The sequence below is a fragment of the Apodemus sylvaticus genome, chromosome 9 (assembly GCF_947179515.1).
Source record: "Apodemus sylvaticus chromosome 9, mApoSyl1.1, whole genome shotgun sequence".
Lineage (NCBI taxonomy): Eukaryota > Metazoa > Chordata > Mammalia > Rodentia > Muridae > Apodemus > Apodemus sylvaticus.
The window spans coordinates 20,602,216-20,621,034 of record NC_067480.1 but is presented as its reverse complement, the minus strand read 5'-3'; the positions used below and the strand labels follow the sequence as shown (position 1 = coordinate 20,621,034).

Genomic DNA, 18,819 nt, shown 5'->3' with positions numbered 1-18,819 from the left:
AGCTTGCCTGAGAACCCCAATTCAAATCCTCATCTCCCACGTAAAAACTGAGCATGACTTTTGAGTAAGGTTGCAATACTATATATCAGCCTAGAGGAAGCCAGCCCAGTGGTCAAGTGTGTGCTTAGCACATGAAGGCCCTGATGCCATTGCCAGGGGCTGAGGGATTGTTGATGGTGAAGGTGCTCTCCATTGGGTTATACATACTGTTGTTATTTTTTATTGTCACTTTGATAGAATACCTTGAGGAACCAGGAGGAAGGTTTAGTCTGGCTCGTGGCTCAGTGGATATAGTGTCAGCAGGAGTAGCTTCCCACTGCAACAGTGTGAACTAACGTCTACAGTCAAGAGGCAAAGACCTAACCAGGGGTTGCCTCTCAGGAACCCACTTCTAGCTAGGTTCTACATCCCAAAGGTTCTACAACCTTCCAAAATAGCACCACCGTCTGGGGACCAGAGTCAAATGTGAAAGCTTCTGGTTACATTGCACCTTCCAGCAGTAACACACAAACACACACAGCTCCACACAGCTCCACACAGCTCGTGAGGGCACATACAATTAAGCTACCATACTGCATTTCATCCAATCTGAACACCATGCATTATAAGATACTGGTACTTTAGGTACTTTAGGAACCCTCAGGAAACCCTGCCACATAGTTGTGCCATTAGACCTACCATTAGTTGTAGACCATATGCTCAGTCCAGAGATGTTGAAATGTGACAAAGCAAACTGCATAAATACTAGCACTAAAAACTGCAAGCAAACAGATGCTGATACAAGGACTGTTTCCAGCAGGCAGGCAGCAGATCTGCTTTGTAGGTGAAGTAACTGATGACGCATGGGAGAACTTGGAGAGAGATTATATTGACTTCCTCCCTAAGGAAGGGAAAGCAGTGAGAAGTACTAGCTACCTGATGATAAAAGAACCACCATTAAGACAAAGGGTCCCTCTTATCAAAAGCCGCATTAAAGACAATCAGTAAAGTAGAAGTTAACCTGTGTGTGAAAGATAGTGACCTAATAATATATGGAGTATCCACAGTCTCATAAAAAATGGCCTGACATCAGGCCATCCAGATAGCTTGAAAGGTACAGGCACTGGGCGCCAGTCCCGATGATCAGAGTTCTATCTTTAAGGTCCATGTGGTGGGAGGAGAGAACCAACTCCCAGGAGTTGTCCTCTGACCTCCACATGTCCTCTGGCATGCACACACACAAAAAGTCGGAAAACTGGAAATTTCCATCAGACAAGGTAGTGCATAACAAACACAGGGCTCTTAATAACCAATGAAGGGCTATGAACACCATCCATGAGGTGGGGCTGGGGCTCAGTGGCAGAATGCTTGCCCGGCGTGTGGAAGGCCTTGGGTTTGATCACCAGCACAACGAAATAATAAGCCCTCATACTAATGAAACCACTGCAGACCACAGTTCTGAATGCTTGTGACTGGGAACTGAGTAACTGAAGGGTTGGGCAGATTCAGGGCATAAGTACCCCACTCCCTTGATGAGATCCAGGAGACGCACAGCATCCCGGAGCTGCAGCAGTCCTACACAATCTCTTCAGAAACTTCGTCCTGCAGAAATAACCAGATGTGTAAACACAGACTTAAGGCCCCTTGCACAGGGCTGCCCACAAAAGTGGAAGCCACTCAAGCCTCCAAAACATGCAGGTCCTAGCCTCTGACACTGATGCAGCAGAGGGAGCTGCAGTTGGATTAGGTTTCAAACTTTGAGATACTGGGGAGGTGTAAATGGAAGATGGATCCTAGATGCCAAGATGGCTGTAAAGATGAAGGGGAATCCATGAATCAGCCTTTCCCCTCAGAGTGGAAAGGGCCCCTCCCCACCCCCCAGGATAGACCGAGACCTGGTGACACTCTGGCCTTAGCCTAATGGCAGACTCAGGACATCTCCAGAGCTAGGTTGTGTTTTAAGATGCCGGCGTTTGCTAATTTGTTAGAGTGGCATGCAAACAGTGCACTGTATAAAAGTGAACCCTTTTATTTCCTCAGCATTCTGCCTCAGGCTCTGACTTCCCTTGATGTCTAATGAAAGCTTAACTGGCTAGTAAAACAAGGTTTGCTTCTGCCTGTGGCAAGACTGAGTACTTTGTCCCTTCAAAGTTGTTCCCCCAAGAACCCAGCACACCGAGAGGCCTCTGCTGGGAGGACTGGGGCCCACAGGTAAGTTCTTCCCCTCACTGGGCCCTTCAGAAATGACCTCTTTTTCTCGACCAGTTCCTCTTCTGCCTCACTCTCCAACCAAAGGGTAGAAGATCTTAGCTCCTGTTCCTGTGAGAATCCATGCTCACCCTGTCTGCACCCTCCTGTTCAGAACCCATGGGACCCGCTCCCTGCATCTGTTTTTCTGTCCTGGTCATCCCAAACCCACCTACTAGCCCTTTCTAGCCCTGAGCTCTGCCGACGGGAACATAAGACAGAACAAGACAGTGTTTCAAAATACTCCAAACCCTACTGCAACTTTATCATCTGTGCCACACTGGGGAATAGGAGGGCACCCAGGGGCATGTTCTTAGGACCTATACTGGGCCCTTGCTTTCTGCTGGGTGATGACCACATACTCACTTGTTTGGGCATTCAGAGTACAGAAGAGCTAGGCAGAGGTTAGAGATCATCTGTGGCTTCTGCCCTGTTCCCGCTCATTCCCCCTGCCCCTGCCAGGCCAACTGTGCAGGTGTAGTATAGGCTAGGTCTGGCCCAGCAAATTCCAACACTTGTGGACAGAGAAAGGCATCACTGGGCTCCTGACCTTTGTGGGATGTCATCAAAGCAATCTGGGGAGAAGGCTGGAGAGGTATAGACAGCTAGAGTTAGGAAAACCATCCAGGGTTAGGTGTGGGAACCTGTGACCTAATTTGCGAGGATGCAGCCCCAACTCCCAGCTAGAAAGGAAACATACCAGGGCCCAGGGTCCTCTGACTAACCTACCACCTCTTTCTCCCATGGATACCTAGCCTTTTGAGCAGGGTTAGGTCAGGGCTTACTTACTCTCTTGCTATGGAATGGGTTTTATTTTAATTTTGTGTGTAGGAGTGGTTTCCCTCCATCTAAGCACACTGCTTTGCCATTCATCAGAGGCCAGAAGAGGGCATTCGACCCTCTGGTACTGAGTGATAGGTGTTTGCAAACCATCCTGTGGGTGCTTGGAAATGAACACTGGTCCTCTGCAAGAGCAGCAAATGCTTCTAACTCTCCAGCCCCTGTAATGGGCTTGCGTTACATCAGCCAATAGAAAAAATTACAGCCAAATAAAGCAAATGACACAGATTAGGGGGCTTGAGTCTCCCTAGCATCTGGGATCTAACAAGCACCTGTACTGACATGTCCCCCTCCTGCAAAAGTAATAGAGCTTGAGAAAGCATCAGCTCACGTGAGATTGTGTAGCACGCAGGGAGAATTAGCCCAGGGGAGCTGGTGAGATTCTGGCTTAGAGTGTTAAGACACTCCCTACCAACCAAGCCTGAGGACCCGAGTTCAGTCCCTGGAAACTCACATGGAAACAGGAGAAAAGTGACTCTTAACGAACTGTTCTTCACATACTGTGTTGGTGTGCATGCCGAGTGTGTGTGCATTTATTTCTACACGAATAAATACAACTTTAAAATTAAAAAAAAAAAAAAAAGCTCATCCCAGGGATGCGAATCCTTCAAGCTGTTCTATGTGCAGATATCCCTGAGGGCTTTCCTGCCACCCCACTCCTGTAGTGTGGATGACTCCCAGAAGCATGCTCTGATTGCTACCAAAACAGACTGAAGCCAGGGACTCTGTATGCCTGTGTGCCTACAGTCCCGGCACTCAAGAGGCACCCTGGGCTGCATAACAAGATCCGGTCTCAAAAAAGGGGGGGAGGGCTGGCCATGGTGGTGCACACCTTTAATTCCAATATTCACGAGGGAGAGGCAGGTGGATCTCTGAATTCGAAGCTAACCTGGGCTTTAAGGTGAATTCCAAGACAGCCAGGGCCACACAGAAAAACTCTGCCTCGAAAAAAAGAAAAAACACAGGAGCCAGAGATTTGGGTTTGGAGACCTTGGAATTGGCTTTTTCTTATGGCCCTCTGCTGTTGAGCAAGCAGAGGAAGAATGAGGTCGAGCTGGTGAGGGTGGCAGTGATCATGTACTTCCTAGCTTACTCCGCCCATGCTAGATCAGGCTGCCCTCTGGGACAGGCTAAGACCCCTCGCATCCTCGCCCCCACCTTCCTGGCCCTCCCTTTGTTCTGCCCATGTGCTCTCCTGTTTTCTGTGAGGCTTGATGGCAGTCATGTTCAGAGTCCATCCCTGGGTCTGGCTAGCCCGGTCTCCCTGGAGCACCCAGGGCCTGGTGCCCACCAGGGGTTTACCTGCTGTTCATATCACAGGACCCAGAATGGAGGCTGCCTGGGAGGTGCCAAGGCCTACAGCTGCTGAGAGGGTCTGGAGACCTGAGTCTGAGGTCCTCAGAGATATCTTAGAAGGGAGCAGAGGGAAGGAAGGAGGCAGGGGAGTGGTCACTGACTGGCCAAAACCAAGAAAGAAATGAAGAGCTGGGACATCTCTCCATAAGCAAGCACTTTCACAGGAGGCCCTAAGAGGGTGCACATGCCTGTTGAGGTCAAGCTATATCCTACCCTTAGTTACTCCATATTGAATGTGCAAACAGTGACTTCACACTGAGCACCCGAGACTTCCATTTACAAGCAGCTTTGTCCTCTATGAGGATGGAAGGTGCACCACCTGTCCCATGCCATCCACATGGCAGACTACTAAACGGTCATCTATAATTCATCATGGTGGGTTGGGGCTGTGGGGCATACGGGCATATTAAGATCATGTCAGGAAAGTCAAGCCCAAGAACTTAGTGGGCACACCAGTCCAGGGAAAGTATGGAGCTCCTACATGTGAACCCCATAGAGAAGTACACATCTAGCAGTTGGTTGGTGACAGTCCCCACTGACCTGTCCTCACTGCCCTGCCTGCTTCAAGGACTGGCTAACAGGCAGAGAACCGCTCTCCCAGAGGCCTGCGGTTGTCTGGGTGCACTGCTGATGCAGCCATCATGGGGCGGATGCCACCTGCCCTCCTCCATTGCCACTCAGCTCCACCCTTAGTCTGGACCCCGTCTTGCCCTTTTGCCTCACACACAGCCGGACTCAGCTCCGCCACCTCACTCTCAAACCTGCAGTCCAGGGTCCTGACTCACAGCCACAGTTTCTCCAAGTTCTCCCGTCCTGTTTACCTCATTGTCAAAGACTCGCTCGTGGCCCTGAGTTTCCCAGCTTTGGCTTCTCAGGCCGTTTGGAAACTCGGAAACTCCTTGCATCTTTAACCCCTTGGAGCCAATCCGTATCTACACATATACATAGAGAGAGATGTGCTGTGTGCTGTGTAGTGTATCATGAGAGTAGCTACAAGACAATAGCCTGTGCTTACCTTGGCCAGGACTGCCAAGGACTGACTGCAGGAGTATCTGGCAGATTGCTGCCATTGTCAATGCTGTACCTCGTGAATTTGTCAATAAAATGTGACACTGTGGAAAAACACAACTGTTTGTGTTTCTGACAGCGTGCTTCCGAGAGCGTCTAGGCTCACACCACCAGAAATGGTAAAGTCCTCCCCCTTTTCTCCCCCATGAAACTTCAGTTCACCCCCCACATAAACTCTTGACGGGGGGACACCTGTGGCTGGCCCTGTAACCACCATCTCCCTGGACGTCCCTTATAGAAGACAGGCCTGCTGCCACTGGAATCTCTAAGCAAATAAGTTGCCCGAGGCACCTTGAATTTGCATGTAGGGTGTGTGAAGGAAAAGTGGGGTGACTGTTTGCCCCACACCCTCTTTTCAAACAGGCAGATCCTGTCCAGAGACTCAATCTGAGGCCTCACCCTGGCGGCCAACTGCACTTAGTACCTCTCTTGTCTGCCTCCAGCCCTTGTACCCTGCGCTGTGAGGCAAGGGCAGGTGAGCGGCTGCCACAGCTCAAGCCGGGCCCCAGGGACAGGGCTGGCTGGCCCCGATTTTGCTCCCGCTGGAATCAAGCTTGTGTTGATGGGCCGGCTGTGAACTCTTGAGGTCTCTGGAAGCCACTGTGCCAGGTAGGCTGGTGCCCTCCTCCTCAATGCTTGGGACATGGAGAGGCCAGGAGGGAGATTGACTGCAGAAAATATGAGCTGCCTGTAGCTCACTGGGGTTCCATGCTCTGAACTCTGAGCAGCAGTGTTGGGGTTTACTTTTAGTCCCAGAGGTCTAACCGGCACAGCATCTGCTCTGAGCTCCAGAGCGGCAGGGACAGTGTTCAGTGTGGCTTTGAATAGGGCACCCTACCCCGAGGAGCCAGCATTCCACCGGCTCATAACAGGTCGTGTCTGGAGTCTACTGTTGTGACTCCTTTGTCTTCTCTGTCCCACCCATCAGATGACAAGTTCCAGAGCCTTTGTCCAAGGGCACCCCGTGGTTCTCACTGGCTTCTGTGGGCCCCACATTGTAGTGCCGAGTCCTAGCAGGAGCTGACAATTTGGGCTTAGGTCTTCCATTCCAGGCCTCCATTTATCTAAAATAGGGGATTAGAATGAGTGATTCATTCTCTTCCTGCCCGCCGGAACAACAGCCCTGCTCCCAGCCACCACCTTCCAGGACTACAAGTCACAGGCTGCCATGGAAACCCCATAAAACTCCCTAAGTGGTTGTGCTCTTCCTTACTGGGAGAGCCTGGGTCCTGGCAGTAGGTCCTCCAGAATTATAGCAAAGGCAGATGGCCTTAAAGGGCACTGTCTATCCTCCATGGTCCAAATGGCTCTCCTTTATAGGTAAAGGAAAATGGAGTGGGGGTGGGGAGGTGGGGAGGGGGAATCTGTGTGGCAACCTCAAAGTATGCCTCACTCAGAGTGAAAGCACTCAGGGCCAAGGAGCTCCACACTTGGGTGAATGGGTGGGCGAGTGGGTGGGTACATGCGTGGGTGGGTGGGTGGGTGGATGGGTGGGTGGGTGGATGGATGGATGGATGGATGATGGATGGATGGATGGATGGATGGATGGATGGATGATGGATGGATGGATGGATCGATGGATGGATGGATAGATGGATGGATGGATGGATGGATGGATGGATGGGTGGATGGATGGATGGATGGATGGATGGATGGATGGATGGATGGGTGGATGGATGGATGGATGGATGGATGGATGGATGGATGGGTGGATGGATGGATGGATGGATGGATGGATGGGTGGATGGATGGATAGGTGGATGGATGGATGGGTGGGTAGGTGGGTGGGTGGATGGATGGATGGATGGATGGATCGATGGATGGATGGATAGATGGATGGATGGATGGATGGATGGATGGATGGATGGATGGGTGGGTGGATGGATGGATAGGTGGATGGATGGATGGGTGGGTAGGTGGGTGGATGGATGGGTGGATGGATGGATGGGTGGATGGATGGATAGGTGGATGGATGGATGGGTGGGTAGGTGGGTGGGTGGATGGATGGATTGATGGATGGATGGATGGATGGATGGATGGATCGATGGATGGATGGATAGATGGATGGATGGATGGATGGATGGATGGATGGATGGATGGATGGATGGATGGATGGATAGGTGGATGGATGGATGGGTGGGTAGGTAGGTGGGTGGGTGGATGGATGGATGGATGGATGGATGGGTGGGTGGATGGATGGATAGGTGGATGGATGAATGGGTGGGTAGGTGGGTGGGTGGATGGATGGATGGTTGGGTGGGTGGGTGGATGGGTGGGTGGGTGGATGGATGGATGCTAGGCTCCTAGATATGATAGCATTCAGTAGCTGGCTCTTTCCTGGAGCTACTGAGAGCCAGGATGTGAGGATTCTCACATGCCCACATTAGGATAGTACTGTCTGGCCCTAGCAGAGCCCTTGCCTGTCTGTGAGCCAGCCTCCTCGCCTGTAGAACAGGCTTGCTGCAGGCTCTGCCACGGTGTCAGGGCTGGATCTCACTGGTGTCCTCTCTAACCACTCCACTCTCTAACCGCTCCATCCTCTGGCTCCCCTGGCCTTGGCGTGGTGCAGGAGTGAGATGCTGCGAAGGCAAGCTGGAGAAGAAGACAGCGTGGTGCTGATCGACATGGTCTCCCCCGAAGCAGGCAACGGGTGCTCCTATGGGAGCACAGCCCAAGCCTCAGAGGTATCCTCAACCCTAGGGGTAGTGACCATCATGGTGAAACCACCCTTCCCCCTCCTCCCTGGGCTTTGGGCCGTGAGGCTTCTGTGTGCTGTGTGACTTGGAAGGTCTCCCATCCCAATCAGGACTTACTTATACTCTTGCCCTGTCCTAGAACCCTTGAAAAGTGGGTGCGGCATCCAGATGCATCCCCAGCCTTGGATGACAAGGGGACAGGTGCCTCCTTGACACATAATCAAGTCACCATTCACCCCTCTCAAACTCAGAGGGGCAGCCTCAGGGGAAGGAAGAGAAGACAAAGATAGGACCAAGGTCCGGGTTTGGTCCCTCTGCCAAAACCACTGTGGCATTAGTCATGAAATACAGGATACCCATGTTACACTCCACAGACCCAGAGAAGCTAAACAAGAAGGAAGACACAGCAATGATGCTGGAATCTTACTTAGCAGGGGGAATAGAATAGTCATAAGGCGCAGATGAAGGGCAGGAACTGGGTAGGAAAGGGGATGAGGAGGGGAATGGGAGGATCAGGATCAGGTGTGGGGAAGGACAGGAGAGTTGGTCAGATGGCCATGAGAATGAATGGAAATCTGCAACTGACAGGGGTGGGGAGATGGGGGCATCTCCAGGACGTGACAGAGACCTGGGCTAAGGGAGGCCACAGGTCACGTTTTCTATGAATATGAGGAATGTGGGGAATGGTGGGTGACCCTTGGGTCCTGATACACGCAAAGGCCTGCAAATACTGGAGGTCAGGTAGCAGGTGCACAGGGCAGCCACATCCTGGGTGTTTTGCTGCTTTTATACTTTCTCTTCTGGAAATGGAAAGGTGCTTGTGACCAGTCTCTTGTCTGTTCTGCATCTAACAATTAGTCAGAAGAGCAACTCATGAAGGGGGCCCACTCCTGCTAGGAGGAGGAGGAAGAGGAGGGGGGGAGCACTGTAGCCAGGGTCATGGCCTGGCTGGGATAAACAGTGGGATGAACAGATGGTAGATGGGGTTAGAAGAAGGGGGAGGGGAAGATCTTAAGGTTAAGAGCATGCCTGGAGCTACCTGAAGGTTAGAGTAGGGAACAGAAGTTAGCCTTGGGATAGGGGTTTAGATCTCCGTGAGGCAGGTAGAGGCCTTCTGCAAAGGTGAGTAGCTCCAGAAGGAGAGCATCTTGGTCTACCCAGCTTCCTTCAGCTTCAGACGAGCCTCTTCTTCATCACTAAGGCATAGGCACTGGTGAACAAAACCAAGGAAGCACTTAGTGCCTGTGGAAGAACAAAGTCCCTCTAGGTCCCATTTTCTGGCCTTCTAAAACTAAGTTCATCTTTAGGACTCCTCCTGCTGGAAAGGCCACCGGCATCCCAAGTAGGTCTGGGAGGACTGTAGGTCTGTCTTTGATGCCATACAGGAGACCCTGGTCCTTCCCTAAGGCTGCCCCAGTTTCCGAGGGTGCCCCTTTCTATTGCCCCTCCGAGAGAGGAACACAACAGCCTTGCTCTCCCAAGGGGAAACCAATGTAAGGAAAACAAGAAGGATTCTACCTTCGGTTGCACTGACTTGTCCTCAAGGTCGCATTGGCGGTAGTGTGGCTTCCCTTCCAGTTGTGGACACTGGGAAGTGCATCCAACGCAGGCCCAGCCATGGGTTTTGCCAGTTTGATCCTTGCCATAGGCCTGGTGGAACATTCAAAGACCAAAGGAAGCTGGAGGGGAAGATGAGGGTGGTGAAGGCTGGACACTAGCCGGCCCTTCTAGTTCTGCCTCTCAGCAGCCCTTCTGCCCTGTAGCCCCCAACTCTTCTCTGCGTACCCCTCTGTTAGTAGGACGGTCTGGGGCAGGGCCAGAACTGGGTGGCAAGACAGGAATGATGGAGGAAGCTGTGGAGGAAATGGAGAAGGAGGAGGACGAAATGAGAACGGCGGAGGTGTAGGAAGAATGATGGAGAGGCTGCAAGTTGGAAGCAGGAGGGGCAGAGAGGGCTGTGGAAGGAGATAGGCAGCTGGGAAGCGGGTGGGGATTGGCAGTGAGTCATCTGATGGTTGGATACTGATGACGTCCATCCTTCCTCCAGGCAGGTAAACAGCAGCCCAGCAGAGTTGGGAGCTCTGCCAAACCCCTAATTGGTAAGCCATCTGAATTCTGTTGGTCCTGGGGTGGGGTCACAAACAGGGTGCCTGGTGTGGCAGCAGCAAGCCAGTAGACTAGGATGAGCTCAATAACCAGGTCTCCTTGCGATATCTCCGACATCTCCGACATCTCCGGTGTGCTGGGACGGATGAGGAGATTGCTGCCTGTTAAGAAGAGAGATAACAAGATAAGAAGGACACCACCCACCCACTAGTAGGGGGGCACAGAGAGGGGAACCCACCCAGCCTGCTCCAGCCTTTGAACAAACTGCCACAAAGGCTGGTCATCTCAGACTGTTTTTCTCTCGCACTCACATCTTTCTACTGTTACATTTCATCAGATCCACCTTTCCCACCATCCTTCTAGCCCAGGGCTCCCGGCTGCCCAAAGGCTCCTTCAGTTCCTGGTGGGATCTGTACCAGTTCTGAGGTCCAGGGCCCACACTTCCCATCAGCTCCAAGGGGACAGCAGACAACTCTAACCTCACACTCCTCAGCATGACTAGTAGTAAGAAGGGGGAAGGAGGAAGGCAGCATGTTTCAGGCCTGGGCCTGTGGGAACTGACGCGCATGTGCTGCTGGGGGGCCTGTAAGAAGGCACAGAAAACACTGAAGATGCCGCAGGAGGTGAGCACGGCTTCGCATGGGACCCAGAAATTCTCTCCGCAGGTGGTCAAGGGCGGCCAATGTTGATGCTGTTGGGGTTTTCTAGGCAATTTTTTAAAAAAGCATTTATTTATGTTTTTTATTTATATGTCTTTTATGTATATGAGTACACTGTAGCTGTCTTCAGACACACCAGAAGAGGGCATCGGATCCCATTACAGATGGGTGTGAGCCACCATGTGGTTGCTGGGAATTGAACTCAGGACCTCTGGAAGAACAGTCAGTGCTCTTAACAGCTGAACCATCTCTCCAGCCCATTTGTTGATAAATAATTTACATACTACAAAGTTCCCCGTTCTTTTTCTGTCATGTGAACAAGGAATCCAATGACCATTTATACACGGGCTTCTTGTGGACGTGTTCTAATTTTTCTCCAGTTGATAGTTGTGGATGGAATGCCTAAGCTGTAAGGTAACTCAGTGTCTGGCCTTTTGTTTAGCTGCCAAACTGTTTTCCAAAGAGAGTTCCCTGTTTCCTGTGGAACCACAGCGTGTGGCCACACTCAGCCCAGCCCAGCCCAGCCCAGCCCAGCCCAGCCCCTACCATTTCCTCTACCTGGATCAGTGGGGCTGAGATGTTAATGAGGAGTAAACTCAAAGTGAACTGAATTTATATTATAAAGGACTCACTAATAGATTTGCTTAAGAGGACATTAAGCCACACAAGTCGAATTTAGCTAAAGGAATACTTCCTCCAAACTACTGGGGGGGGGGGGGGGGGGAATAAGTACTATGCTAACCAGGCCTATTAGAGATAAGCAAAACTTAGAATACTGCAATGTAAATATAAATATTTACTTTCCCGGGCTGAGCAGCCTTTAGACCCTGAGTCCCATCCAAAGATATGCCTCTAGAGAGGCAGTGCAGGGTCACAGCCAAGATGAAGTCCCAGCCTGCCATTAAGTCCCCTCTAAATGTTAGGTGGACAAGATGGCCCTGGGTAACAACTATTCAAAAAAGAACAGCCCTGGTGTGGTTAAAATAATTCTGGCAATGTCTTTTTTTTTTTTTTTTTTTTTTTTTACTGTTAAAAATCAGTTTTACTTCCAAGTGGTAAAATGATAGTTATATTAATTTTCATCATTTGCAACAACAAAAAGACCTTTAGTTGTCTGAATTATACTTAATTATTATTAAGGCCTGATGCTGTAATCCGTACAACCACCTAGCACTTACTGCTTAAAATGACATTCCCAGACCTGAAAGCATTAAGTGACTTGAGGCACCTTTGTGGATGCAGCCTTGAGTGCTATCCAGTCTCCAAGTGCTGTCAATCTCTGGGAATAAATCCTAGAACATACATTTATACATTCCACTAGTAAGAACTCTCAAGCCCACTCAATCCAATGAAGAGTTACCTCTGCTGGGCCTGAGGAAGGACAGGCCCAGAGATGATGGAGCTTCTGGCAATGTCTTTGTGGAGTAAATCTTCTATCTGCCAGAGCAGTCACACTTGCAGTCTTCCTGTCTCTGTTTAAATTGCTTGAAGCATAACCTGGGACCAGGACCTGAAACAGACGGTATGGGTCAGTGTTTGTAAAGCCTGAGGTGTCTGCAAACTAAGAAAACCTGCTGTCCTGTCGAGGGGGGTTGACTCTAACTTTAGCATTAGTCCAGTCAGTCAGGTGCCTCAGTAAAGAGCTGTCCCTCGTCTCTAAGTGTGCTTGTGCTCCCCCCTGAGGAGGATATTGCTTCTCTAACATTGTCTCACATGGATTGGGTTTGCATGTTCCTAATGACTGATGATATTGACTCTCTTTTCTTGTGCCAGTTGGACATTTCATATCTTCTTTAGAAAAAGATCTCTTCGAATTCTTTGCCCATTTTTGAATTGGTTGTTTTCTTTCTTTGTATGTGTGTTTGTGGTGTATGTAGTTGTGTGTGTATGGTTGTGTGTGTGATTATGTATATGGTTGTGTGTATGTTAGGTTGTAAGAGCCCTTTTAATTCTGGATACAAATCTCATATTAGAGACTTTTTTTTTTTTGCAAATATTTTCTCTATTCTCTGGGTTGCCTTTACCTTTTGGATGGTGTCCTCTCATGAAATTTATCTTATCAATTTTTGATTTATTGTTTGTTGTGGGGTTTTTTTTCCCCAAGAAATCACACCTAACCAGGTTTCCTTAGGAGTTTGGGACATAGACCGTGGGAACCAAACTACAGAAGGGATTCCAGGAGGACACGCCTAGTCCCTCCCCAGCCTCAGTTCCAGATCTGCATTGCACACACACACACACACACACACACACACCTGCCCTCCATACCTAACTACAACCAAGGAGAGGGCAGGACAAGAGCTACAGAGAAGACAGTGGCTCATCACAATGCATCCCGTCCCGCTGAGACCCCAGCAGCCCTGCCCTGGGCCTGCATTCCATTGGCCAGAGCTCTCTGTCTCTATCTCCATTGATCCTTGCAGATTTTGTTCTTGTTTGGGAAGAAAACCTGAGGAACCAAGAGAACTCCACGCAGGACAAGACAGACACACATGAGGTCTGGCGGAAGACTTTTCTGGAAAATCTTTGTTTGGCTGGCCTGAAAATAGATCAGGTACATGGTGGTAAGGAGGGGGTTGTATAGAGTGAGTGTGTATTTTCTTATGACCTAGAGTTTATGCTGCAAGCTGAGGGCTTACTGCCCAAGGATGTGAAGCACACCAGGCCCCAGGGTCCTGCCGGCTACCCACCCTTCAGGAAGCTCCCTCTGGCTAGGAAACCTCTCAATTCCAGACAAGCAAGACCAGGGATTCCCCCTTACACACTAGTCTCACTCACAGTGGCGAAAGCCTTCAGGGAAGCTGATAAAACTGCCTCCATCTTTGCTACCCATGGCCTGTCTCCAGTTTTTGTCAGTGTGTACTATTTGCAATCGTTATTGGTGTTAATAGGATTTAGCAAATTCAAAGGTTCCTTTGTGGGTTTTATGTAAAGTACCACTTAGAATGACTTAACAATGATTGCAAGGAGTAGGGGGAAATGGAGTCTTCTCGGAAGCCCTGGGTGAGCCCTGGGGCGGGTGTGCTCAGGGCTGTCTTGCCCCACCCCTTCACTGCCAGGTCTTTGTATACATACATAGTCTTCATCCTCTGCCCTCCCAGCCCCCTTCTTCTGTCCCCAGGAGGGCCATTGTCATCAAGTGCTCTCCCTCTGTAAGAATCAGTTGTAAAATGTCTGTTAACCCCACCTTCAGCACTTCCGCCTGGCTTTGTCTTTTAGACAATAGAGTCGTCCTTCTTCCATTTTCTGTAGCCTGTTAGGTTTCCCTTAGCAAGTGCTGTCCAGCCTTGCTGTGGGCTGGGGGGTGTTTGATTTATTCCCACTTGACCACCCCAGTGACATCTTAGAGTGGTTGTCACATTGCATTTCTCCTAGGAGCAGAGTTGATGACATCTGAGGTCTATGATTGGGGCTACACCTTTTTCTCCACTGGTGGCTGATTTAACTGCCGCCCCAGAGCCTCACCTCCTTACTCTGAATAGTTTCAACACATGTCATTGTTAGACTTTTCCAATTCCTTTTTTTTTTAAGGTTTTTTTTAAAATATGTATTGTGTTTTGTCTAGATTCATGTCTATGTACCACATGCCCAGTGCCCACTGAGATTAGAAAAAGGTGTCAAATCCCCTGGAACTGGACTTACAGGTGGCTGCGAGCTGCCATGAGGGTGCTGGGAACTGATCCTGGGTCCTCTGCAAGAACAGCCAGTGCCCTAATTGCTGAGCTGGCCAGGGCTCTAACTGCCGAGCTGTCTCTCCAGTCCTGACGTTTTCATTTTCACCAGTCAGCTGATCAGCAGTACCTCACCCACAATTTTCTTTTTCTCTAATTTCTAAAGAGGTCGTGATTTTTACACATTTCTGAGCCATTTATATTTTCACCAAGCTCCTTGACTTATGATGGGGGCACCTGCTCCCAGCCATAACCCAGTAGAAGCCGGTGGTATCTAAACCTGGGTAAAATTTAAAATGCATCAAATACACCTATCTTATCAAACACCCTACCTTAGCCACAAAGTACATGGCACAGGGCACTTACCCCATTGGGAGCACAGGGTAGACCAGGAGCTGTGCGCATAGCTGCTTCCCAGCATCTGCAGAGAAGGTAGGACCATACACTGCTAGCCAGGAAAAGGCCAAACATCAAAGTCTGGTGTACACATATGTGTATTGCTTGCACCCTGTCCTAAAATAGGAACTACAGAGCAGACCCAGCTAAGTCCAGGAATAGATGTAAAGCTAACCACATTTCTGTGTCATTGTTTGTCCTGTTGGATCATTTGTCTGTTTCTACTTGGTTGTGTGGGAGCTCCACATTTGTTCTGGACAGTGTTGATTGCTGGGCACATGTGTCACTATTGATGGGTTTTGTAAGTTTTAACTGAGTGTGGACGGAGCTACTTTTGCCTCTGTCCTAGTCACTGTCCTATTACTATGAAGACACCATGACCAAGGCAACTCAAACAAAAGAAAGCATTGGACTTGTTAAGTCTCTCCTTCAGTTAGGTTATCATCTTGGCAGAGGAACACGGTGGCAGGCAAGCCTGGTGCTGGAGAAGTAGCAGGGACAGAGATAGAGAGACAAAGAGAGAAACAGACAGACAGACTAGACTTGGCATGGACTTTAGATACCTCAAAACCCACCAGCAGTGGCGTACTTCCTCCAACAAGGCCAAACCTCCTAATCCTTCTAATCCTTTCAAAGAGTTCTACTCCCTGTGACTAAGCACTCAAATAGATGACCCTATGGGAGCCGTTCTTACTCAAACCACCACAACTTCTGACTCTGTATCCTCCATAACTTACACACACACACACACACACACACACACACACACACACCATCCATTCATCACCCATTATCTACCCAATCACTACTTCCCCCAATTCCACTGCCCAAAAGTATGCTCAGGCTTGAGACTGCAATGCAGTTCTTAGCTCTCAGCACGCCACAACCATCCAGGGGTGCCCCAAATGACCTGGTTCCGGTCTGCCCCCATGGATAGGATGTAGTTTCTACATGGGCATCCAGGAAACCCCAGAGGGCTGTGGTGTGCAGCAAGGGCTGAGAACCTCTGGAAAAGTCTTTCAACAATATGCCCCTACTCCACAGAGGCTCTTGCTCATAAGACCAAAAGTCTCACCCATCCCACAACTCTGGGCATGTCTTATCTCAAAGCAGTATGGACACTCAGTGTTGCAGGATTTGGGGGGGGGGGGAAATGATGTAAAACTAACATGTGTCTCTAAGCAAGGGCAGCAGTGACAGCCCAAAGAATGACTCAAACTCATTCATCTTAGTGAGTAGATGAGTTTACCAGATTATCCAGGCAGTGATGATGGACTCATGGGTACTGCTCATGCCCCAGTCACCACCTACCTACCAGGCTCCCATTCTGTATGGCAATAAACTGAAAGCAGAATCAATAAAAATCTGGGCTTACAGCGTTGCCTAGTGCAAAAGCAGCAGTGACGACGACGACGAGCTTCAACAGCAAAACACACAGACAAAACCAGACTCTGGTATGCTTTCTTTTTATCATCTCTGGATAAGGGGTTCTGCTGGTCCCAGTAAGCTGTGTTTGATCACAAAGATGACTTATTTTACTATAGCCTGACTCATAGCTAACTGGAGGCTTGCAGTGCCCACCTGTTTGTGCACGAAGGAGTGTACATGTCTCTTAGGTATGCACAACTTTCCAGAGATACGTAAAAGGATTGCTAGACAAAACTGAATTTGCTGCCCCCCCCCCTTAAGCAGAAGACAGGTATGATCTCTGAGAAGTCATGAGTGGGTCCTCAAAACTTTGGGGGAAGGGTTGCTTTGGTAGTCATTGTCACAGAAGAGAATGCAGGTGGCATGGGTCCCAGATGGGAGCTCTCTGGAGAGGTGGTGCTGTCACCACAGGCTTTCTGAGGTAGACTCCGGAAGGGCGCATTCCTACTGAGAAGGTGTAGGCTGTTGGCTGCTCATCAGCACCTAGGCTGTGGCATTGTTAGCCGTCTCCTGAGTGTGGATAGACACAGGGGACATAGCAACACCGTCAGGCCCTCACGGAACCCTCTGGTGCCTGCAGCATGATGTCCAGGACGAGGTCTCTGCAGTTCATTACGTCCTCCTCAGCGCACCCTGGGCTGTGCTCTGTTACTATGCAGAAGACCTGCGCCTGAAGCTGCCTCTGCAGGTATGGAGGATGTAAGGGCAGAGGGGAGAATGGGGATTCCCACTCAGGTCTACATCTCATGGATCCCTATGCTTAAAGCCTAAAAGCCCAAACCATCACTCCTTGGAGCTGTTCCCACTTGGAGACCTCTAGTTACCCTCCTGTCCACTGTCATGTGCCTCAAAACATCCCATGGGGTGAGCAGGGGATGATGCCCTGAAGGCATCAGGAAGGCTAAGGAATCAGGAAGATCCTAGCAAGACCTTAAACTGGCTGAGTTCCCTGCAGACCCAGAGCCCACCAGGCCATCTGCTGAGGCAGCTGCAGCCCGCCCCCGCCCCACCCTTACCCCTGCCCCACATGCTGAGTGATGGCGCCCTCAAGTTGACTTGTCTGAACTTCTTGCTCATAGTGGGCTTTACCAGCCTGGTGTGAGGCTGAGACACACCATTTATTCTCTTTCATTCCCTAGTGATATGAGTAGCTCTGCTCCTCAATATAACAGGTCAAGCCACTCTCAGAGCCTGAGACCCCAGGACGGGAAAGGTCTGTAGCAAGGGTTCCCAAAAGGGAAGGGTCCACAGCGAAGTCAATCAGTAAGAGATGCTCTCTGTTAGAAGATTTGGTCTGTCTCCTCCCCAGCTGTGAAGATCTCCCTCTGGACAATTTTCTTTCCAGGAGTTACCCAACCAGGCTTCCAACTGGTCAGCGACCCTTCTGGAGTGGCTGCGCATCCCCAATATCCTGCTGGAGCATGTACCTGACACGCCCCCGGAGTATTACTCCTGCCAGTTCAAAGCAAGCAAGCTGCAATGGTATGGCCTTGCGGTCCTGTTGAGCCTAGCAGGACAGCCTCCTGTGGGTGGGACCAGCGCCCCTAAGAACTAGGCTGTGTGAATGAGATTGTGAATGAATTAGCTAAACGTCATGCTTTCTCCCAAATGCTCTCCTCACCTGGGAATTTCAGAGAGCACCGTCTCAGTCCCAGGTGGGCAAGCCTACTGCACAGCTGTGTACTAGTAGGTCGCCTGCATTGGTCAGCATAGTGTGGCCAGACCAGGAGATAAACACACCCCAAATCCTAGGAATGGACACTCAAGGCTCATGTCATCAATCCATTTCTGTTGCCATTACACAATACGCAAAGACTCTGCTAGGTAAAGAGGTTTGGGGACACGGTAAATGGCTCTACAGGTCAAAGTACTTGTCGTGCAGGCCTGGGTTCAATCCCTGGAACCTACCAAAAAAAGCCAGATGTGAAGGTGTGCTTCTGTAATCCCAGAACTCCTATGGTAAGATATAGGGAAAGACAGACTTTCCCTCCGGCCACCTAGCCTGGAGTATATGTGCAGCAGAAATGAAAAACAGCCTGTCTCAGGAAGGTGTCATGGTGCTGGGCCTCTGCACACGCACTGTGGAATGTGCCCGCATCATATACATGCGGTATATGGGCACACACAGAGGAAAAAACGGGAAATGGGAGCTGATAGGCAGTGATTACCGTCAGCCGTTCTTCCTTCCCACTGTACAAAACAAACTGCTCTTTAAAAGAAGAGGTTCATTTAGCTTACAAGTTAGGAGGCTGAAAGCCCAGAATTGGTGGCTTTATCTGGTCAGCCTTGGGCTAGATACAGCAGCTACAGCCCAGGGCAGTGGAGACAGAAAGAGAGCTTACTGACTCCAGAAGGGTAGACAGAGTTGTCTTG

At 50.0% G+C, this 18,819-nt stretch overlaps 1 protein-coding gene across 2 annotated transcripts in view; it reads left to right on the top strand.

Annotated features, from left to right (window-relative positions):
- The first annotated feature begins 8,066 nt into the window (after positions 1-8,066).
- Positions 8,067-18,819, top strand: part of Ano7 (anoctamin 7) — a 29,024-nt gene continuing 18,271 nt past the window's right edge. For both annotated transcript variants that reach the window (XM_052192446.1, XM_052192447.1), the window contains exons 1-5: positions 8,067-8,174; positions 10,234-10,285; positions 13,375-13,505; positions 17,027-17,134; positions 17,792-17,928. In XM_052192446.1, the coding sequence (XP_052048406.1) occupies positions 8,067-8,174; positions 10,234-10,285; positions 13,375-13,505; positions 17,027-17,134; positions 17,792-17,928 (536 nt within the window). The remainder of the gene's footprint in view (positions 8,175-10,233; positions 10,286-13,374; positions 13,506-17,026; positions 17,135-17,791; positions 17,929-18,819) is intronic.